The 23,783-nt window shown below is 38.4% G+C and overlaps 1 protein-coding gene across 8 annotated transcripts in view; it reads right to left on the bottom strand.

The window, feature by feature from the left end:
- Nucleotides 1-23,783, bottom strand: part of ADGRV1 (adhesion G protein-coupled receptor V1) — a 308,947-nt gene that overhangs the window by 103,598 nt on the left and 181,566 nt on the right. The window contains exon 88 of one of the 8 annotated variants that reach the window (XM_074932935.1): nt 4,009-4,363. The exons of the other annotated variants lie outside the window; for them this stretch is intronic. Within the exon in view, the coding sequence (XP_074789036.1) occupies nt 4,271-4,363 (93 nt within the window). The 3' untranslated portion in view covers nt 4,009-4,270. Of the gene's footprint in view, nt 1-4,008; nt 4,364-23,783 lie in introns of those variants that run through there. 8 annotated transcript variants of the gene reach the window in all.

The following is a 23,783-nucleotide window of genomic DNA, read 5'->3' as shown; positions in this document are numbered from 1 at the left end:
TATTACCACCTCCATTTAGATCGGGGACAAAGATGCACACTGTGTTGTCACTCGTTACAGAACACAAGCCAGACCTCCTGAGTCCCACTGCAAGATCCTCAATAACACAGCAGTTTTGATACAACGATGCAAATAGAAGCGGAAAAAGCCTCTTTTTTTAGAACCATGAAAATTGTATCTACAGCCTTTTCCAGTTTCCAGTGCCCAGGCACAGCTCAGGGCAGTCCGAATATGCTGTCCAAAACAAGCTTTTCTGATGGATGTTGACCTTCTATGGTAGGATCTGCCTTGTATTGTTTTCTATCTAGAAGCTCAGATTAGACCCTCAGCAGATCTGCCACGACAGATTAATTGGGTCTAGAAGCTTCCCAGGTAGGATCTATATATGCTTAGGGGGAGTATCGGGAAAAACTGTTAATAACGCGACTTTTCACTTCATTTCTGGATGTAGCTTTTCTTAAAGTTCAGGTGTAAGTTTCCTGCAATAAGTGCACACAAATTTGGACAGCATGAGCATTTATTACATCTAAGATAAATTTAGAACTCTGTCCGGGATCAGCGATATGGGATGTTGGGCAAGCAAAGTTGCTGCAAGGGAAAGATATCTGTTAACTCCTGATGCTCTGTGTAAATAGTTAGAAATGGTCAGTGCCCCATGGTCGATGCCCCATGCCTGTCAGTGTTTAAGAGGCATTTGGACAATGCCCTTAATAACATAATTTAACTATTGGTCAGCCCTGATGTGATCAGACAGTTGGACTCGATGATCAGTGTAGGTCCCTTCCAACTGGAACTATCCTATTTTTTCTAGTCTATTCTAGAAATAACCTGAAGATGAGAAAGATGAAAACATTCCCCACAGTCTAGATGCTGGCTGGAGTAATATGCAGCTCTCCTTCTGCCTGCATGCCTGCAGATTTACCCCCTCTAGGAATCACAACACACGGTAGGGCAGATTCACCATAAATTGGGGTCAGGATGCAATCAGGGTGCACCCTTGGTTAATATTTTAAGTATGGTAGCAGAGGTCTCACATGCTCCTCTATATGGCTAGCCAACGGTGAAGGATAACTATTTATTTATCTTCTTAAAAAAGAAATAACCAAGATGTAATTACAGAAGTGTCTTCCGGCTTCACTGTGCTTCAGTAGCAAACCTCTGCCTAGAGATTAGTCCCTGTATATGGTCCAGAGATCATCTTGAGGGGCTTTTCCGTTCCTTCTTCAGTTAAAATGCGTTAGGTTAAGCAAAGACCTCCTAGTTAAACTGTTAATGGTAATCTGAGCTGTGTTTACAGAATTAGTGGCTGCGTAAGGAGCTCAAAAGAGCAGGTACACTAAGGAATATCACCTCTAGCAGAAGGCTGGTGGTGGTAAATGGTTACGTGTAGCACCAGTTCCTAGAGTTCATGCTGCCTCGAATCTGACGAAAAAACCCACAGGTTTACGTATAGAAAGCAAGATCTTCACAAGACTATGGGATCTGTCTTCATTTATCGGTTGGAAGAGCTATTCTAAGATGAAGTCTGATACAAAAGAATGTTTAAGTGAAGCAATTCAAGTTTTGCCAGAAGCTTTTAATACAGAAAGAGAAATTTACTTAACATAAACCAAGCATTCTTCAACAAGGGCTAACCGGTGAGTCCCCTAGTTCCTCTATTGCTTGTAACCTGTGATACTAAAGAAATGTTGGCCTTATTTAAGTAGTTGTGGCAATCTTTGATCCAGATTCCTTCTAAATGTTGAAATATGGCTTAGAGAATGATCAGCTCAGTGATCGGTATTATCTAGTGTGATACAGGTATCTTTAACTCCTGCTTTCTCTGTGCAAAAGGGTTTTATAATCACAGAGCAGAAGGTGGTTCCCTTCCCTAACAAAAATAGAACAGAAACCTTTGGATTTTGTGGTGTTAATGGAAAGAACTGACTTTTGAACCTGCAATAATCGATGTGAATTAGTAAATAGCATAGGCTATAACAAGCAGTAAAGATTTAAGATGATTCCACTTAAGACAGGACTTTTTCAGATGCCTGTAATAAAACCATCACGAGCACGCCAGCTGACATAGATTATTAAATAGCATTAAATAATCTCTTAGTAGTCACAGTTTATGTATCTGTTCTGTACGGACTCAACTCATCTGTAAACAAGTGGGGGAAGGAACTGGGTCGCTAGTGCTCTGAGCAATAACTTAAATTAAAAACAGGCAAAGAATTCATTCAATATGCCAAAAAGGTAAGGATCCTAGAACTGTGACTAAACTAAAGCAGTAACATAGATTAGGTATTAAGTAAAACTTTGAGTACACAAACAGTACTGTAAAAATAAGTTCCAGGGCGTGGTTTAAGTATTTATAGAATTTAGAAGTATCCTGCTGCCACGGACTTTGTTCAGGGGTACAGACTGAACTGCTTTTTCAAACTCAAACATAAAAACTTCCTTATCTAGCCAGAATCTGTTCTCTGTGGCTTTGCCAACACGTGAAAATGAACTGCAGAGAAAGTCACTTATTATTCTTAAAATAACTGTTATTCTAATTGTCTTCACACAAAAATGTTTTAAAATGAACTGATGTTTACTCTGGAATAGAGCATCTGCATATGAAACTAATCTGAAAAATTACTCTGTAATGCCTGCTTTGCTATTTTGATGTTCAGTGACTAGAAGTTCTGGTGAGCACTGAGAGAATATTATGATTTCTGTAATAGTTTCTCATGTATAATAAAAATGCAGAACACATTAACTTCTTTGTCTAAATTAAGTGGGCTTGCAGATATCCAGACTGAGCAAAACTTCTAAAATTAAAAAGTGATTCACATCTAACTCTTTAAAATGATCTCTTAGGTGTTATGAAAAGGACTTGTATTAAAACAGTAAAGTAGACAAAGTTTTGTATTTAAAAAAAACCCAACAACTAAATACTGTCTGTATTTTATCTAGTAAATTAGACTGCCAAGCACAAGGTTGGGCTATGTAGATCTAATTCCTGTTTCTTGGTCGGGATCTCCTATCAAATGCTAAAGGAATTTGAGCACACAGTTCTATACTGTCATTGTCACCTGCTTTTCCATGTTTCTGTCTTAATTATTCACAATTTGAAACGATAATTTGGTAAACTAGTAGCAGGAGATCCTGGGAATGAAGCACTTAAACTTATTCCATGCTTTGGGCACCATTTTGATCGTACTTGTACTTCTTATCACACATTAACTTCAAATTTCTGATGCACGTTTATGGAACATCAAAATTGGTTTGTTAAGTTGAGAATGGTTGTCCCTTTATTCAGAGTAGAAATAGAAAGGCAATTTGCTTTCTGCATTTTAAATTCACCTGCTATAACTTCCATCAATACATAAAATTTTTTATGTAGTTTATGAAAAGAGTGGGAAAAACCCTGATATGTAAGACAGTCTTTTTCATTTCACAACACTTCAGATATTTCAAAACTGTCCTTATTGTAAAAATCCTCAAGCTGTGCATAGGAATTAAAGAGATATTTAATCTGTCATGCCAAAAGCATGGACAATAACCAGTGATCTACTCATGCTATCCACATGCAGTTGAATTTTAAGCACTGTAGATGTTCTGAAGCTACTGTAGGTAAAACAAGTTATAACTTCCAAATGCTGTGACTGGAAAGATGCACTAGTATCCTTGTATTGTTTCATTTATACATACTGCTCTAGCTGATTCTTTCCAGTAGTTTTAATGTTATTTTAGCAGCTTTAGGATTTGATATGTGTAAAAGTCTTGGGATTGACTGGTGACTCAGGTCCTTCGCTTTGTATGGATCCTCTCAGTCCAAAGGTCTTTAAACTGCATCCCTGGGCTTTTACTAAAAACAGACAAAATATCCCAAATACCCCTGCTCTACCATACTTGAACAGAAAGAGAAATGCAGCCACCAGTAACTCATTTCCCAGGGAATCTATTGATCAGATTGGAGTTGCAAATGGGGTAAGACAGGACAAGAAATGACTCGTAGTTTCCTGGTTTCATGAGGCACACAAAGGCATTCTCAGAGGAGGACTTCCAACATCCTGGGGCAGCTGGGGGGAGTACAGAGGCAGGGGACTGACTCTGTCATCCATCAAAAATTGCATGTTGATTTGGGACAGGTTGATAATGCATTTCTGCATCCGGCACTTTTCTCTGAAGATGATACATACACTCCAAGCTGCTTTTAAAGTCTTCTCCTGCCTTGAAATACTTCGTTTCCTTGCCCTGATGATGATGATGATGATGTAGAGGTGGTGACTTGAGGCAGGTCTCACGCTAGATTTAAGGGCACAGTGGCAAGTTTATTCCCACAGTATTCGAGTAAGCTGTGCAGGAGGAGAACAGGCCACACACAGCAAAGGGTCTGAAAGTAAAATAGGAGATGACTTGCTGGATAGAAATGACTGGATAAAGAAGAGGACTTACAGTAGCTGCAAGAAATGAACAGAAGAACTTGGAGAACTCTAAGAATCCAGTTCAGGTTTTAGCCTAAATCTAGCAGGAAACACACAGACTAGATCTTACTAAAGGAAAACTTCATCATTCAAACAGAAAAGCTGAGTTTAAAGTATACCCGACTAAAGCAAAAAGGCCTTTCTGTGCCTGGACTGCAAGGAGGTGTGGGGCAAACTAACAAGTCTGGATCAGTTCTGCAAATCCCTCAGGGAAAAAGGCATCTGGGAAAAGAGCAAGAACCTATGGCTTCAGCAAGAATTTCTCAAAGCCTCATAATGGCCTTGAACGAGGCAGCTCACAGCTACCAGGGAACATTCAAGCTCTTCACCTGAACGAGGGGAAAAAAAAAAAAAGTTGCATCAGAGTAAAGTTGAAATTGTGATTTGGTTCTATTTCTACATCCTCAAGTTGTAGGAATATATTTTAAAGTGAAAATTCAGTCTCCAGAGTACAGTTCTGTCATAAACCATTCCCAAATCATATGGCCCTTATTTTGCAAGGATTCATCCTCAGGGGCGGGCAGGTAAAAACGGGTCTGCGTAGCTTCCCCAGAAGTGCCAATCCAACTGGCTGGGCAAATAAGACTGCCTGGAGAGAGAGATCATTATTTACATCAGCTGCAAGCAGCTTCAAGACTCTTTTGAGACTGCTGGGCATCAGTAGTTATGGTTGCCACCTGACTGCAGAGATCGGACACTGCCTGTGAGAGAAACTGCATGGGGAAGGCCAGACAACCTTAGGGAAACCAGATCTGTGTTAACATCCAGCAAGATTTGAGCCTAAATTTTTTTTTTTTTTTTTAAACACTTGTCTGAAACAAAGATTTTATGTGATACGTTGAAAATCATTCATCTTTTCTTAAGTATCACTTATTTGTTATCAAATAATATCAAAAGATCAAAAAGACGAACTTCTGGCCTTGACACAGATTCCACTTACTGTGGCAACAAGGAGGAATAACGCCCCTGAAGGGAAGGGGGGATAAGATGGATATTAATTATAAGACAGAGTGTGAACGAGACTCCCGATCTCCAATTCTTGTTGTATTTTTTTCCCTGTAAAGCCTTAACACCCCCTGCATGAGACAGTACTGACCCCCTCCCACTGACCACGATGCCAACGAGGTGTGGCCACAGGAGATGGTGTCCAGTGGGTTCAGCAGTGGGTCCTGAGTGGGGACGTTCTGCCAGATGGGGATGAGCGTGCCTCTCCCAGTAAGTGGCCCCCCACCCCCCCCATCCCCAGCACCTCTGCTCCCGGGGTTCTGGTTTTTTGTTTCCAGCCACAGCAGCACTGTTCTGGCTCTTAGCAACTCCTCGGATTAACCTGATAGCTTCCAGATATTGCAGGACACCTTTTGATAAAAAAACTCATGACCAAAGGCTAAACAACAGCCTTTTTTAGTGTAAATACTTCAAAATGGTTTATTTTAATTTATTTATTGTAACATTAGTTATTTATAAATTCTTCCAGCTTTAGTAGTGAAGAAGCACTACCGCCCCCTCAGCCACTTACATTTAATCCATTAATACAGCATTTAATAATTCTAATTACATGATCCACTGACCCTGCCTTGTAAGAAAAACAAACCATCTTCTGTTCATTGTGTCAGGCTAAAACCAAAAAAAGTAACTGGAAACATTTCAAAATCATTTCCAAATGACACTCCCTGCACAAAAGACGAGAAAATATTTCACAGGTGGTTAAGATGCTATGGAATTTTTAGGCTCAGAAATAATGTCTTCTACTGTACCTTCTAGAAAAGGAGGGAAAGATTGTCATATATAACAACCATGCTTTTTTTTTTTTTTTTAGTGATAGTAAAACTGATATGCAGACCATTCTATGTATCACTAGTTGACTGACAAAACAAGCTTCAAGAAGAGAAAATTTTCTGTGATTTTGCAGGATATACTGTATAATGTAGTGCAATGATGAACCCTCTTCAAATAATAACTTGGATACATCATTCAGAAGGAAAGGAATAAATATGCATGGGTTAATAATTTTTTCCTGGGATGATTTTAAACAACTGAATATGCTCCTGCCATTCATAGCACAGAGACCAATTTTGATAAGACAGAGCTGAACAACTTCAGATCTTAAGTTCTTGCAGCTCTGCCGCTGTTTAGTCTGCACGATTACTAGCAGGCCCAAAATGATAAATATTCCTCGCGGATGTGTGGTAGTTCTGCAGGCAAAGAGGCCGACACAGAAGACAAGAGTTCTGAAAAGCAGCTTTGAAGAGCGTACACTTCAATCACACACGCAAGGAAAACAGGGCGAGCAGAACAGCTTTGGGTATGGGCGCACACATCAGAAAGCAAACACCCTCTCTCCTTAACTGATAGTTCTAAAGCAATTAATCACCACGTTTACTTTCAAGTTGTGAACAAAAGCACTTTTTCTGCAGCTTCTTTTTTTTTTTTTTTTTTTTTCTACGAACATGGTATTATCCTCCTTTTATTGCAACACAAGCCAAACACAACGAATGTTTGTCTTAAGAGTCACACACCTCAAACCTGTCTCCTTTTAGAGATATAGTTAGTCTCAACATTTTGCTCGTTCCTACAGAAACAGGGATGTTTTTGCTGTGACTGAGTGCTTCAAACACTTCCTATGCTCGTCTATACTAATAATAGCAAGCACTCTCCTAGACCCCTCCCACGTGTTAAATTAATCAACACTAGAAGGCCAAATGTGCATAAAGTAGCTTATGCACATTAATTTATTAACTGAAATGATCTCATCACCACACCTTTTGCTTTTCTGTATTCTTCTTAATATGTTTATGTAGTCAATTACTATCACTGAAATATCTTCTGAACTCCAAACTTGCATTGATTCCACGCCTCTTCGATACTGCGTTTGTGGAAGAGCTCGCTTGCGTTTGCTTCTCGACAGCAAAGCAACATTCAATTTTGTAATTTCAAAGAGAACAACTTAATTTCCTTAGTTCCTTATTTTCCAAAGGTTGTGTCTGCAAACAGCTCACACACGTGTCCCCGGGCCCCTCGGCACAGCGAGGACAGACTTTCTGCCATGCACGACCATTACCCGTGTTGTCTAAGATCAGTTTTAATTTCTATTGTATCTTGCACACAGATGTGATTTCATCTGCCTTATGCTTTAAGCGAGCTGAATATGAGCTAGCTCCAGATCAAAAGCTGCATAGTTTGGCTAATGCTGTGTGGTACTTGAGAAAATAAGTTTTGCTGAGACGCCGAGTCCCACATTAGTCAGAACACAAAGCAACTCTTAACTGCTGCTAAACAGTTTTTGTTCAGAGCTGGCCCGAGTCCAGCTTGAAGCATGAGAAATGTATACTTATGTCTGCCAGGAAAGGACTACACAGGCATATCCTTGCTCTCCAAGGCCTGATGACTAAAATGTCACTGGTTAAGGTCAGGTTTACATGCTTCATTTTTTGCACTGCACAGCCACTCGGGTGGGATTTCAGGGAAAGGTATCCAGCAACATGTAGGGTTCTCCTAAAATTTTCCAGCAATTGCCATGATGGCCCCTTCAGGTCACTGGGAACTGACAAAATTTACAGCGAAGCAAAGCCATTCAGTGAGGTAATCAATCTGTGCAAACCATCTAATCAGTAAAAAAATGCAGAAGTTGAAGGACACGAGCCCCTTCTTCAGTTCTTCATCGCTAAAAATGTTTGTGTATTAGGAGACTTACCTAGCTTCTCCAACTGTGCTACCTGGTGTAATAAAAGATATCTCGTCCTACAAATTTTGCTATGAGCAAACTGCACCTACAGCAGTATTACTACATGCATCATACTGTAATTTAGCATATCCTTATGAACACGCATATCTCTGATTTTTATGTATCGCATGTAAGCGCACAGCATGGAAATACAGAATCAGCCAAATGGATTAAAACCCAGGTGTGTTACAGCCTGTGTTTGGCCGAAACTTTCCTACACAGACCCAGTTCTCTCACTGCAGATTTTCCTCTGCTTCCCTGATTTCCACTCAGCCAGCAACCAAGCTCAGAATCTTACCTGGAAGCAATGTGAATGTAACTGAAAAAACTAAGTTCTGCTTTTCAGTTCATGCGAGTAGTCACTTCAGCCATTTTTTATCAGAAAGTATAAATTAATATATAAAAAAACGGGACAATTTTCCTATGTTTTACCACAGTTTTGTGTCTTGAGTGCGAATGTAAAACCCCAAGGTTACACACATTAGTATCTACACAGAACAAATGAACCCAAAATTCTGCTAATACTTTTTTTTTTTTTTCCTCCACAGTTTCAAACCTGTTTACTTAATACTTTCTTTTGCTGGTATCTGCAGCATATTGCAGATATTGATGTGAGGGCTCAAGGCAGAGCATTAATTCAAAACGTTTTAGAGACTGCAATATAAGATTCACTTTCATTCCCTCTTAGGTGAATTAACTGTAAAGAAAACCCACATAGAATAGGTAGAAAAACCCCTCATGAATGGATTTTAAGAAACTTCAGCCTTCTGAGCATTCAGACTGGAGCGTGGGTAAAGACTGCCTCTCAGTGGGCATATCTGCTCGGTGTGAAAGCAAAGGTCGTCTAATCAAATGGAAATTCCCCACCATCATTTCTGTTCTCGTGGTTTTGTCACTGTCTAAATTAAACAGTTCTGAAGGGAGATTGCCATCAAATGTTACCCAAGAAATGCAGCAATCCATATGATTTGCTATGATTTTGTGTGGTTTTATGCTTAACATCACTGGAATTCCTGTACTGAAAATACAGGAGGCCTTTTGGGGAATAAAAAGGACTTTTTTTTTTTTTTTTTTTCAGCTGCACACATTATAAGTGACCCGTTCTTCATATTAAAAGCTACTTTGGCAAAATTTATAACTTCTGTTCTCTTTTTATTTATTTTTTTTTTTTTTTTCAGAAAGGATGGATGTCAACAGAGGACTTGAGAAATGTCCCAAACTTACCATTTTACCAGGACTATCAACCCACTCCCCTCTAACCAAGACCATGGGTAATCAGCAGTGGCTTGCTCTCAAAATCCCTAACTTGCACCAGATCTCTTTAAAACAGAAATAAAGAGTATTTGCTTTGACTAGAAAGTAGAAAACTAAAACTCACAAAACCACACCCCTCAGAAATTAATATTTAAATGAAAAACAGGAAGCAATCACTTCTGCAATACTCTGATAGTGAGTATGTGAAAACAAGGGAATTCTGAAGAGATTATTGTGACCTAAGTAAAAACCCAAGCAACTGTTTACTACGTTTGATAGCATACTCTATTTGACAGAACAATATATTTAATTTCCTGTTGAAATAAGCAGTTCAACAGTAACACCATAAAACTGCGATGGAAATCAGTACAGTTTTATAAATGTCAGCATTTGTCCTGTATTCATTTTTGTGTCTGAATTTTTATTTTTGTTTATCATAATTTTATTACACTAATCTCAATCTCTGTTCCAGAAATACAGATTTACAAATCTTCATTATATTATCTTCAGTCTCTTTAAAACTTCTTACTCTCAGGAGGCAATTTGTCAAATATCCAGCGTCTTTCAAAGTGGCTTTTGTTTTTTGTTCTATTTAAACAACGCTGCAGAACACACCAAGTAAAACCAACACTGCTGTACGCTTTGGGCTCTGACTAAATGATGCAGGAAGAGAGGGTTGGGAGAGGGGAAGAGACATTAAGAAAAAGGTTAAGGGTGAAATAAAGTTGCAGAGGATGAGAGGAATGTTAAACTGAGGGTTTGCAATGCAGCATTTTTAGAAAGTCTGCATCAGAGCACAGGTGGAGAGGAAAAGCTATGGTTCACGCCCCTCAGAAAGAGAAAATCCTCAAAGCCCACCTGTTTTCTTGGAGACCAGCTCTTTCTAGACTCTAGTCTTGTGACTGCAAGACATGCCTTTGAAATGGAGGCTGCTTATGTTCTTTGCACGGGACTGACATAACCAGTTTATGAACTGGCGTCTCCAAAGAGGTTAACAAGCCACAAAACTTGGAGAAGAACATATTTTTAGCGTGCACTTGCGTTAGGACGTTGCTGCACAGTGAAATCCCAAGCTTTGTGCTCCAAGAGCAATCAACCGGGTTTCCATTTATTTTATTCTTCTACAACCTCTTTCCTCTAGGCCTGAACTGACCCTACACGAAGGAATTCAGCCAGACTGGTGAGGCATGAGTCACAGCGGAAGCTGACTTAGAAAATAATAAAAAAAAAGAGTTTTCTTTGGCTTCCCCTTTTCTCTCCCGTTTCCCACCGTCTTTCTTCCCTGACTTAGAGTTCTCAATTTCTTTTTTCCTGATATCTAGCCTAATAATCCAAGTATATCCAAGTATATTGGATTATTAAATTAAAATTTAAAATTATCTTTAAAATTATCTTTAGGAATGGAAGCAAGATACACGGAAGACTAAAACCACCAGCTGGAAATACAGGAAGGGGCTACAAAGAAAGAAGCCAGAAGCAACTTCAGAAGACACAGGGAATTCATATTACTCATGTTCTGAGGAACCACACAAAAAAGGTTACCTAGCCCTTAAAAACTATGACAATACTCAGAAGCAGTACCATTGCATGTAATAAGTTAATATTTTGGAGCTGTGACAGTTGCTTTTCAAGACTTAACCCAGCACAGAGTTAATTGTTAAACTGGTGATCCTCTAAGACAAAAAGCTTGTTTGCAACACGACAGAGGGTTCAAAACTGTGTTGCAGCTTAGTTAAAAAAACGTAACAGACCTCCTTCCCCCCGAAACGTTATTAATTAATTATTAGTTGAGTGATAAATTAAGGTTTAATTCCCAGTATGTTTTTCCACTCTGGCAGAATCATGTTGCAGGACAGCGAAGTAAAAACATTTCCACGCTGATTGCAGCAGTGAGTCTGCACTTGGCCCCTGTGCTCACCAGAGACCTGCCAGCCTTTGTATGTAAAGCTTAAAGGTATTTTTATTTGAGAATCTTCAGTGCTTTCTGTGGGAATGAACTGCCAGCTAGCAGCCAAATTATTCTCCACTTGTCTTTAAAGTATTTCTGCCAGATAATCAGGCTCCTATGTAATGAAATGTATTTTAAACTTTAAGTATACAAGCAATATTATTAGCTTTATCCAGCCAGCACGTTTAAATGTTTTTCACATTATTTGCATCACTACAGAGAATTAATCCGCAGCTGCAAGATAGTTTGTCAGTTTTGAGATGCTGTAATAAATCCATCACAAACACTACCGTACAAATACCTTGCATGCTCTTACTGAGAATGTTCCTTTTTTCCTTTTTAATTTTAATATCCTTTTATTTGTGATTTAAGGCAACAAAAAGCCACGAAAACTGTTTACAGAGGACTTTGGTATCATTAGCAAGCAGAGGGTGGAAGTGGCAAGATTACTGACTGCTAGGAGACAGCACTTTCCAAAAGAGAGGGCACTGGGTCTCGGTAGGTGGTGCTGTGGGTAGAAAAGACTTTTCTAGCTGTCGGCAACAGATGGAAATTTAGTCATATTGAAAGAGGTTCAAGAATACAGTTTATCAGTGACTGGTATAAACTCAAATATCTGAAGTATATAAACAAGAGGAGAAGAAAAAAGTATGTGTTTTACAGCACTACCTTCCATTCCAATGATGAAACTGAAATGAATGCTGGATTAAAAAAAAAAAAAAAAAAAGACTAAGTGCCAGAAAAATATTCTCACCACAGAACTGTGAGAAATCAGTATGAGATATTAGTGCTGACAATTTTAGTTTTAGATGGCTAATATATAACCTTAAGTAAGTGCGACTTTCAAAGCAACCACCACCACAAGTACAATGCACTGTTAAAGGTAGGCAAAACTTGGGCTTTTTCTGCCTGAACATGCAGGTATTATGGTGGAAGAGAACCTCTCTGTGGTGCACAGGCATGTTTTCCTAGTGTGCACTGAATACAGGTATCAAATTAGGAAGTTAAATGATAACAGCAAATGGTGTCATTAGTGCCAGACAAGAATTCATCCCACCTACAAATTCAGCTATGCATGAAATTCCTGAAATTCCAGAAGATTTGCATGAGTTTATCAACACACTATGACTTTGAATATGGATTTTTCTTATAGATTTACCAAACATAACCCATAGGTCTCCTGACTTATACACAAGCTGATATAAGCAGTAGATTCCTGCTCACCATTTCCAACTTGACCAGGGCTTTCTACTGGTCACTGGTAAGAAATGGTCACCACTCACTGAAGAACAGAGTTGTGACAGCACAACCTACTCAGTTTTGACCTCTGTGGAACTGTGTGACCTGCAAATAAGTCTTAACTAGTAAATGTTCAACAAAATTCCATTGCATCCCTGCCCTCATCCTAGTAAATATTATAATTGTTCTTTTTTTTTTTTTTTTTTTTTTTTTTTTTTAAGAAAGGAAAAGTGGAAGAGCTTCTCCTGAATCCAGCATGAACTAAACTTTCACAGTTTCTAATGATTATATGTGGAGTTCATATGGCAAAATGTTTTTGGGGGTAATCTGAAAACTATTTTCATCGTTCCATACATTCTCATAGGGGCATTTAATTTGTTTGGAGACAGGACACTATGCCTGTTCCACTCATGAACTGCATCAAGTCTTCATTAGTGAAGTTGGAAATATGGTTAATTCTTAAGATATATAAATTTATTGAAGTAGTTAGTATTTGGGGGAGGGGAAGTTTCATTCCAGAGTACATAATAGAAAAAAACAAGGGGCTACTTACAAAATCTATTTGTGAATGCAAAATAATGCTTCTTAAAAAAAAATTTCCTTCTCCCCCTTTTGCCCCCTTTTCCTCCTCTGAATAATGGGGCAGCTACCAGTGGAATGACTGGAACTGATCTTGCCTGTTTCTGTTCCAGCTGCTAACAAAAAAGGAAAAGTCTTCTTTCCTGCGGAAAAAGGATTGAAGCTTCTGGCTCCAGTGTAATTGTTTATAGCTCCCTAAGGTGCTCAACTACTCACTTCACTCCTTTGTAAATTTATACGTTGAAACAAAAGGAGATATTTATATGTAACCACGATATGTTTTTAGCACTGCAAGGGCTACTATAGGAAGAACCTTTCTGACTTTATGGTTTCAACCCCTTTCTCAAGGGAGAGATTTTTCAGGAAATTAATTCATTGTTTGAGTGGAGGTTAATGGCACTGTTAATTTATAGAAAGGCTTCATCAATAGTTTAAGAACATTTTACTTACCCTGGTAAATCAGTAACAGATAAACCACCTTATGAGGGGGAACTGTATAAGTGATTAATTGCAAATCTCACATAAACTTCTAAGCAGCACATGGAAAATTACAAAGTGTCTGCCCTGTGGTAAGACTTCAGCATCCTATCTACTGTGGAAAAATCTAGGAAAATACACAAGAAAATGAGAGAGGGGTCTGCAGACAGGCAGAATTTTAAACACTTTCAAGTAAATTATTTTGAGAATCATTAAAAAAAGCCCAACCCTATATTTACATTTACCTATATTACATTTAGAAGTGACTACTGTTATTTAAGGAACTTTGTTTAAACATTAACTTCTTAATCTAACAGTGAATATATAGCATCAATTTAAAAACAGACAGAATACCGCTTACCTGAACACCAACCCCAAATAACCCTTCACAGACTTGAATTCCAGCAAGATACTCCCAGGCAGTGGAACTGCTTTTTAACAGAACATTTAACAGAGAATTTGAGCTGTTGTCAGCTCTTGAAGTTTAAAGTAGAAATGCCTCCTCGGAGTGGAATCTTTCAAATAAAATCCTAATAGCTAGAGGACTAAATTTCTGGAAGAGCAGCTCAGATTGTAGCATAGATCTTAACCTTGGTTAGTGTCTCAAAGGCAAAACAGGATTATTGAATTGTCAAGACAAAATTTAGACTTTTTTTTTTTTTTTTTTTTTTAACTATGAATATGCTTGTGTTGTGGTTCTCTTCACATTGGAGTAAACATTGGAGCACTGGGCTGGGACCTAGGTTTGAATCCTGACTCTGTCCTATCCTAACGTAAGGACTCGCAGAAGAGTAAAGATGCTTCTCTGCCTCTCACTGTCTTCATCTACAACACGGAGATTTCAAATACTTTTTAAAGTACTATGTGATGGGCTGTGAAAAAAACCCCACATAACTATTACATGCTGTTGCTGTGCTTATTTTTAAAACCATCTGTCACTTGAAAGAGTAAGAGACAAGTTGTGATGCTTGAGCATGCAGCTGCATTTCAGACCTCTACTGACCTAAGGCTACAAAGATTAATAAGTAATACCATAATTATGAATGGTGGTTAAACAGCAATCTAGATTCCAAAGCCAAAATATACAGTTCTGTTTCATGTATATAAACTTGCCCCAAATTAAACAAACTAGCTTCAAAGGTCTACAAGACCAGAACTGAACTCTGTCACCTTTGCAGGCCACTTTATTTGACAACACTGTCCTTGATGTGTTAAAGTTCACTGGGCTACATTCACGCTGTTTGTTATTAAACATTAAATCTGATTCTGTGGAAAAAAAGTATTCTTTTTCTGGAATGCTACACCCTGTGCCAGAAGCTTACAATTTACAGCTCTGCTGACACCATTTGAAACATCAGCCTATAAAAAGACTTAGCGTAGTATTTTCTAGTGGTGTTTTCACTTCTGTTTTTCCTACCATAGCAATCAGAAGACATCAAAGCCCTTCCACACTGGGAGGTTTTCATCTGCCAAGCTTAGCTTCATCGTATTATTTGACTCAGGAGACACCCAGCTGGCTGAAACCATATGTGTGTCAACACATATGATAATTTTTTGCCTGGAGGAGTTTTGACGCTCTTTACTTGAGTCCCCTAGGCATCACTGGAAAAAGTCTATGCTGACACAGCAATATCAACAAAAAGGTATTAGTGTCATGAGTCATGGCCGCTATGAGAGGATGACGTTAAATTGCAGCAGAGGCTACTTGTGGAAGATGTGTTGAGTGAACCTCATCCTGGGACTTCCTAGCACGCCTCCAGAACTACTCATTATGACATTCTTAGTTCGTTCATTTTGAAGTTGCAACGTGTACAGTAGAGTAGGGATTGGCTGGGGAGCCGAAGGAGTGGTCACACGTTACAAGGAAAGGACCTCGGGGAGAAGGTAGAGAAGTGACACTTTCTGGTGGCCAGAGTGCTGTTGTCATTGGTGCCCCGACCTTCTGGGCCCCCCTTGCTAAGCAATATCAACATTCTTGGAAGGCTCAAGGGTGGTTGTCTTGTTTCATTGCTGTCTGACTCTCTAGAACTCCGTAGAGTAAGAATGTTGAATATTTTTTAAATTTTCTTTTGCTACCATGAGAAAAGTACCTTAACAAACCAAAGTGTTTACGATCTTTTAGTACATGATCTAAGTGCAGGAGCTAAACATCTGAGATCTTTCCATAAAGATATTTTCCTATAGAGTTTGTCAACTCTAGATTTCCGATAGCCGGTCTGAACCAATAAAACAAATCTTTCAGTTCTACCCATTGGAAAATTTGACTGAAATTAAAATTTTGAGCACAATATTTCTATTTTTGGTTTAACATCACCTCCCAGTGAGAAAATGATTAACTAAAATTCTTCCAGAGAGCCCTGCTGTTAACCTAGAAATGTCTTCTGAAGAAAACTAAGTTAAACTGATGTTATTCTGCAGAATGGCTATTCAAGGGCAACACAGCCCTTGTGTCACGTATCTGACACAGAAGATGTTGTGCTCTAATGGCCACTTACACGGGTGAATCTCACTGAGCAGGAAGATTCTAATTATTCTAATTATTCCACAACACCAGGAAAGGCACAGTGAGCAGGAGCTCTATGGTACTGTATTTTGGATTGAGGGACCAGAAGGTATCTAAGGAAAAAACCTTGATTTATTATCCAGTTACGCCCTTTATTATTAAGCCAAAGATGCTAACTGCTGTCTCCTGCTTCTCCCCATATAATTCCTCTCTTTCCCTACCAAGCTGACTCACAGAAAGACGTTCTCTTCCAAGAAAACACTCACATTTGTATCCTCATCCGACTTTAATGTCTGCTGTTCCATTACTCTGTATCTCCATTTCACAGCTTTAAAATCTCTGATTTTCACTGTGATTTTCTATCGTTTTACCAATCCTGAATAAGTGCAAAACACAAGCAAACTTTTTCCCCTAGTATAGAGTTAGTTGAAATTGAAATTTCAGCTTATGGAGTAGACATATCCTTCTTTATAATGCTGTTCCATAGTTGTAACATTGTGAACAATCATAAAATTTGTAAACTCTTCTAAAATGATACAACTTTTTTGGCCATGACCAAAAATTCATTGAAAGATGAAGTCTGTTAAGAACCAAAATACACCATCCTTTTAAATTACCCTGGTAAATGAAAAAAAAATGTTCTAAATCCTTCCAGTTCTGCTTGTTTGTGTGAGTAAAGCAGGAAAGTACAGTTCAGTTCTTTGTTGTTCTTTATATTCTTCATATTCCCTTTGGTTACATAGGCCAGGATCACACAGGAGATACACGTAAGGCAACACCTCTCAACTACACAGGAAGGACTGATGGCATATTCTTGCAAGAGAAGCCAAAACGGAATTCTGTATGTGTTTTGTGAACAAGATTTCCTACATTTCTCTAGATTTCCCACAGAAAGAGTTATTATTTGGTATCTGAAATTTGTGAAAAAAAAAAAAAAAATCCTTGAATGGTGCTTACAGAGAGCCAAGGAAAAATATCATCATGGGCATACAATGTACTTTGCCATCAGACACGATATTCCCAGCTGGTTAGTAAACTACTATTATTCTACACTGTTTCTGTTTCCAGGGAAACACAATAAGGATGAACACAAAGTAGACCTCAGCATGAACTCTGGAAAGATACAAAGGTGACTTGCCCATGGACTCCACACGTGACTGCTGAACAAGAATGTTTGGGTCTGGAGATGCTGGCACATGCCTATATTTACTGAGAATTAAAAGAAGTTAATAGAGCCAGCTCAGAACTTCCAACCTCTCTGCCTATGAACGATTACCTAAGATGCTCTTTTTATTAATTTTTGTTTGTCCTTTTAAAAACTGAACTATTCCTGGCTACAAAACTTACTCCATGCCCCATTTTTATCTCTCTCTAGAGTGTTTGCAATGAAAATATGACAGAAAGGTTAGCCTCTTAAACTGCCTGTTTGTGTGACCTAAGATTAGGTAACTTCTTCCCTCAGGAGCAAAAGGACAGTGTCCTGATGGTACTTTGCTTTGTTTGTGAAAAGGCCCAGTAATGGGCATGTATCTCATTCTCAAAAACACAGTACCAGAGAACACACTCAGTAGTGATGGCAGCCTGAACACACTTGTGTCTTGTCTGCAGATCCCTGCATGTATCTGCCCAAACATGGGCAAATTCTTGCTACCTTTGTATTTAATACTTAAATCTGAGGCTTGAGACTTAGACATATTCAGGTTCATCAAAAGCAGCAGGGACAGCATTGCAAGAACAGCCTAATCACAAATATTTGACAAAATAATGCTATAAAAGGGGTTGGACAGACTACCTTTAGTCTACTACATACACTGCATTTGCCTACTGTCAGTACACCCCAAAGTGTAACATTTTGAGACACGTATCTCAGAAAACAGAGACAGCAAATTATTTTCCACGTTGGATAGTTTAAATTGCGTTCACAACTACAAATCACCAACATTATCACCTCCTGTGTAGTAAAGAAGTGCACCTTCCCAGGAAGATCAGGCTTATTAGTGGAAAACAAGCTGAAACACACTGCTGTTAACAGTTTAGTACTTCTGTCTACCACCGTCACCATTATCACACCTAATCCTCAGCAATGGATTTTGTTTACTTTCTCTGATTGGTGAAACATAATCTTCCCCACTTCTGTAAAATTCCACAGACAGGGATTTTCCATCAGTAAAATATTTAATCAGAAACTCTTATTTGCCAAAATGAATACTTAAGCTATATCTCGCAAGAAAAAAGAAAAAAAAAAAAAAAAAGTCTATTCAAGCACAAATGAATCCCTCCTGTGGAATATTTCATAACCTAGTAGTTAGGATGCTCAGCTAGGACACAGCAGACAAAGGTACAACATCTTGCTCTTTCTCAGTAAATGGCACTAATCCATCCGAGCTGAATATACTAATAATGATCTACAAAACACCTTATGCAGTGTGGAACAGCTTAACCTCAGAGATGGAGAGAGGCTTAAGCTGTACAGATCAGTTGCATGATGGTCACTGAAAAACAATTTTCCCAAAGAAATTCTTAAGCCAAACACAACCTATGTTATCATACAGTAGAAAGGCAGTACAGGGTGATCAGCGTTTAAAGGAGTGACAATTATTTGTGGGGTTCTAACGATAAACTCTCTGCTTTAAAGAACTCTCAAACTTTAAACTCCTTTAAAAAATTAAATAACTCTTTGCTTTATTCTTAAGCTGGTCATGTCATGATGTTCTTTAGCAGTGTTTTACACGACATTTTTAAAGCTAAACCACAACTGTGAAATTATAATTGTTTCAGTCCGCCAGTATAATGTGTTTCTGAAGTCACCCAGGGCTGGATTTTTACTGTCTTATTCCCCTGCGTGAGTCATCCAATTGGCTTCAGCAGCAAAATCTGCATGACTAATACGTTACCAGCATGAGTACGAAGTTTTAACTGGCCTTCACTGCTTTATTTATTTGATGTGCATATGTATTTATGTGTCTTTCACTATCCTTACATTTATTAATAGAATACTGTGTGAATAGCTTAAATGAAATGCATGGGATTGTACCTATATGCTAAAGAAAGGAGAAAAGCTGCAACGATCTTGCCAGTCGTTTGTTGCATAGTCCCATCTTGCATGACCATGCCTCCACCACACAGAAACTCTGTGTTTCAGACAGATTCCAACCATTCTGCTGGGACTATAATAACGTAGAATTTCATTATGGTTCTTCTGAAACAACATCAAGTGCATCAGTCTTGAAAGTTAACTTCAGTCAAGCAAGTTTATCACACATCCGGATATCAAGAGTTACATGCTTCTTTACATTGTTTTGCCCACAGGAAAAAAAAAAATCAGAAATGTGGTTTAATCGAACTAAGAGCATTCCAAGGAACATCTTGGCATATCTACCAGTGAACATTATGGTGCATTTGGCTTCCCAGCTGGTAAATGGCATTTCATAGACTGGAAGGGCTTTATGAGAGCTTTCTGGTCGCTGTGGGAGACTGCAGAGAACGATTTTAAGCTGACACACATGCTAAGTCTACTCTGATTTTCAGCAGCAGCTATTTCTAGACGTTATCAATATGAGAGGAGGTAGACCTGTCATGCTAAGTCAGCTTTTCAAGCATCCCTGCAACAGATTAATGGATTCATCTTCTTATTGCTCCTTAGGTATATATGGCTGGAAAACTACTGAGAAATCTAGACTACGTGGTATGTCAACAACTATTGATTTGCAGGACTAATTGCCACATTTTCTGATACTCCCTCTACTAAAAAGGCAGATCCATTTGTACAAAGTCTGACTTGAGAAACTGTAAACTTTATAGGAAAAGCATGGGCACCATTCAGTTTCAAAATTTTCAGTATTTGAAATACTTTACAGTAACATTTATACATATTATAGACGTTCGTCTAAATTTTCTTAAGGTTTTCAGTTATCTGACTGATTTGTATTGATGAATCTGTATCTTGTCTTTCTGACAAGCTTGGGAGATGCATTAGAAGAAAAGAGTTCACTTATTCAATTAAATATAGGTTTCAGGAAGCGAATTTAGCTACCAGTTTTGACAAGTGACTGCTTTCTTAGGATCACCAAGAAGATGCCATGCTTTTCTTGGATATTTACAGTTTTCAGAAACAAAACCCAAACAGAAGCATATTCTGCTTTCAGTCTTGAGCAAGTCCAACTACACACAACAAGAAATGATGGAAACACCATTATTTATGTTTTTCTCAAAACCACTTGATAAATCTAATCAGCTACATAGTTTTAGGAAAATGAAGCATCTCCTCTGAAAGACAAAAGCTGGCTTAAAATTCGGTTATTCACTAGGTAGGAGTGTGCAAGATGGGCTGCTTGTAAACACGGTGCAGGGCAAGGAAAATTTCAGAGTGGCAGCAGAGGTAAATGTGTCTTGTATTCAGATAACCGTGTTCATAATGACAGCAACGTGTGCCATGAACAGCCACTCCGGGCACTGTACTACAGCGGCCAAGGCACAAGCAGTTTCATATAACTGGTTACTCAAGGGATGGAAATGGACTTCTCTAAAGCAGAAGTATCAAAAGAATACATTTAAAAAAAAAACCTGGAGAACCTCTATACATGATTGTCAGGCATGTAGCAAAGGGAAAACAACATGAATTCTGTCAAATGAAAGGCCAGAAGCATGGTAGATATAGGAACCATGGTTATCAGAAGTAGAAATTTTAGGAAGCTATCTTCAAACAACTTTCTGAACAATATGGGATGGCATTTCCAAGTATTTATATTTCTTTTTTTTTGCTAACACAATTTGCTTCAGTAACATTTGCATGGTCTCTGTTCCTGCCAATAGCAAAAAATCCTGTCCTGTATAACGAATGCAAGAAAATCTGCTTGGTCTTCATAATCGGTTAGATTCCATTATATTAAAGCCAAAACGACAATAAAATGCTTGCTTCTGATACACGGCATACCCATCAGACGGTGAGCCCACGGGGCTCACGCTAAGTAGATTGGCAGTACAGCAAAAAGGAATACGAGGCAAAACAAGGTACAAGGAAGTGTTGGGGAAGGATCCCCTCTGTGGAGGCAGAACAGGAAATCTGCACCAAAACACAGCTTTTTGGGACAGACAGCTGTGGACCTTGAGCTAAGGAGAGGCGCTGAGCCAGACTGTGGGCGAGGTCAGGAGGAAGATGACTTGCTGTCTCTGACCTGTGCTTAAGACAATGGTAGGCCATTTTGGAAAATATTGATTTATAACTTCAAAACTTTTCTATTGAAAATCAAAGCAGCCTAAAGTTGGTCTCCCTGCCAATGAGAGTTGAATACATAAAAGCTTTTTGATAGTTACAGCGTCTCCCTGCATGCAAGTTATATAGTTTGCTTAAAACCAGTTCAATGAATTCACTTTTTAGGGTTATTCTTTACACCAGAAACACATTACTGCTGTTTTAAAATTTGTTTTACTTTAATATCTTACATAAGCATTCTATGACATAGAATAGAAGCCTGAGCAGTACTCCTCCTTTCAGTTGGCTTGCTGAGAAGCGCATGCAGAACAAACTCCAACCTGAAAGCTTTTTTTCTCCAGGTTTGGCTCCTTCCAGGATTTTCTCTCCTAGCATCATACCTTACATACCCTACATTCCTTCATTCAGGTAAGCCACTCTTACCTCTGCTTCAACTGAAATGGGAAAATGAGCTGCCAGTACTGCAGTGAGTCAACAGGAGCCAGTTAGCATCCCTGTAAAGCTTTCTATCAGCTACCACCTGGGAAAATCAGGAAAAGAAGGTAGTTGCATTCATGCTTACTTGGGTGTTTTCTTGCTTCTTATTTAACTGCTTTTAACTAGTTTACCTGATAGGAAAACAAATCTAATGGACCTAGAATTCCCATAACTGCACTAGGGATAATGAGTCGGAGAGACTGCATCAATTTGTCTGTGATCCAGGCCCTCCATCTCGTTCTCTGAAACACTCAATAATCAGCTTAAAGGTTGGGGTTTTTGCTGTTGTTTGGTTATTTGCTGTTGGTTTTTTTAATTGCAGGCATGAATAGAACTTCATTTTTAATATCCAGAAATAAAAACTCTAAAGAAACAGTGGAATTGAAGGTTTTTGGCCTCAATCACAGTTTCTGTTTTCTCTGCTACTCTCTCCATTCTCTAACAGTTTGGCTAGTCCAATAATTCTTTTGTGTGCTTTCTGTTAATAAAACAATAAACACAAACAAATAAGTATTCTCTATGATAGACAGGTTCATGCTCTGAGTAGGAGTTTCTTCCTCAGATGACCTGGAGAGGTCCCTTTCAATGTAAACTATCTTTGGATTCTGTGATCATATCATGGCTAATTTGTGACAAAAAAGTCTGCTTATGCATTTCCTTGCAAATGAAAACCTGTAACCAAAGGGAATGAGAGGAGACATTACTCATGGAACAGAAGGTGGGAGATACATAATAAGAAAAGGGAATATACGAAGAACTAGGTCTTCATAATGTTGCTCCTGAGAACTCAGATAAGAAATGTGGCCTTCATGAGACCCAGAGGAGCAACTCAAAGTACTTTCATGTCACCTACATGGCATGGTATACAAGAAATAATATTTTTGCAATCCTGTCTATTCAAGCTCATAAGGATGAGCTCCAGGAAAGAAGTAAAATATCAGAGTGTCTATAATGGATTTGGGATTTAAATTATTGAATGGATCTGTAGAATGTTACAGAGGAAACACTGGATTGCAGCCTAGATATGCACGACAAGAGAGAAGGTTTAACAGTAAATCCCAGGTTATACACCTCACATAAAAAGGCTGATGATTACGTTAACAACAAAGATCAGAAGATAAACTTCAAAAAGCTTTTTTTTTTTTTTTTTTTTAAGCTGAGACAATGTCAGTTAATTCAAGAAAGGATTTGGTGTTAAAAGGTGAAAACAAATCAGTTTGCATGAGTTTGCAACTACCCACAAACAAAAACATTCATGACATCTACACTCAAATGTTATTGTGAACGTTGTTTTAGTACTGTGAATTTTTGCCTCACATTAAAAATCCATGTGACACCACTAAGCAAAAGATGCCGTGTTTCCAATAGCTGTAGTTCGTACAGTTTTGAGGAACATCATGCTTGTTCACAGTTATGGTCTCGTTTCGAAAACTTAATGCAGCCATTTGGCCAGTGGTGTGGTAAATTACAGCAAAATAATATTTCCCAGACAATCTCTGTGATGACCTCATTTTGACAATGTATCACAATATATATTGAAAAAAATGCAGAGTTGGGCTTTGGACATACAAGAAATGGACCATGTTAACCACAGTCTAATGCCTTAGATGCTTAGTTGCTGAACAAATCGTATTCAGATAAAATCAAGCATTGCATTCATCATTTAAGAAAGCAGGGATCCCTCGTAATTAACAAAGTTTCAAGTGATTGAGATACTACAAATTTCAGCAGAAATAGTAGTATTTTCGATGTCTTACATAAATTAAAAGTATCTCAGAACAAAAATATAATCATGCCTCCTGTTGGAGGAAGACATGGCCTAGAATAAAACTAAGGAGAATAACAGGGGTAGGAAGATAATAAATAAATTTGTGAAGATCACACATAAAGGGTCAGTCTTCTGATGCCTTAGATAATGA

Source organism: Athene noctua, chromosome Z, assembly GCF_965140245.1.
Source record: "Athene noctua chromosome Z, bAthNoc1.hap1.1, whole genome shotgun sequence".
NCBI lineage: Eukaryota > Metazoa > Chordata > Aves > Strigiformes > Strigidae > Athene > Athene noctua.
The sequence above is the reverse complement of the archived record's forward strand: the minus strand, read 5'-3'. Positions and strand labels throughout refer to the sequence as shown.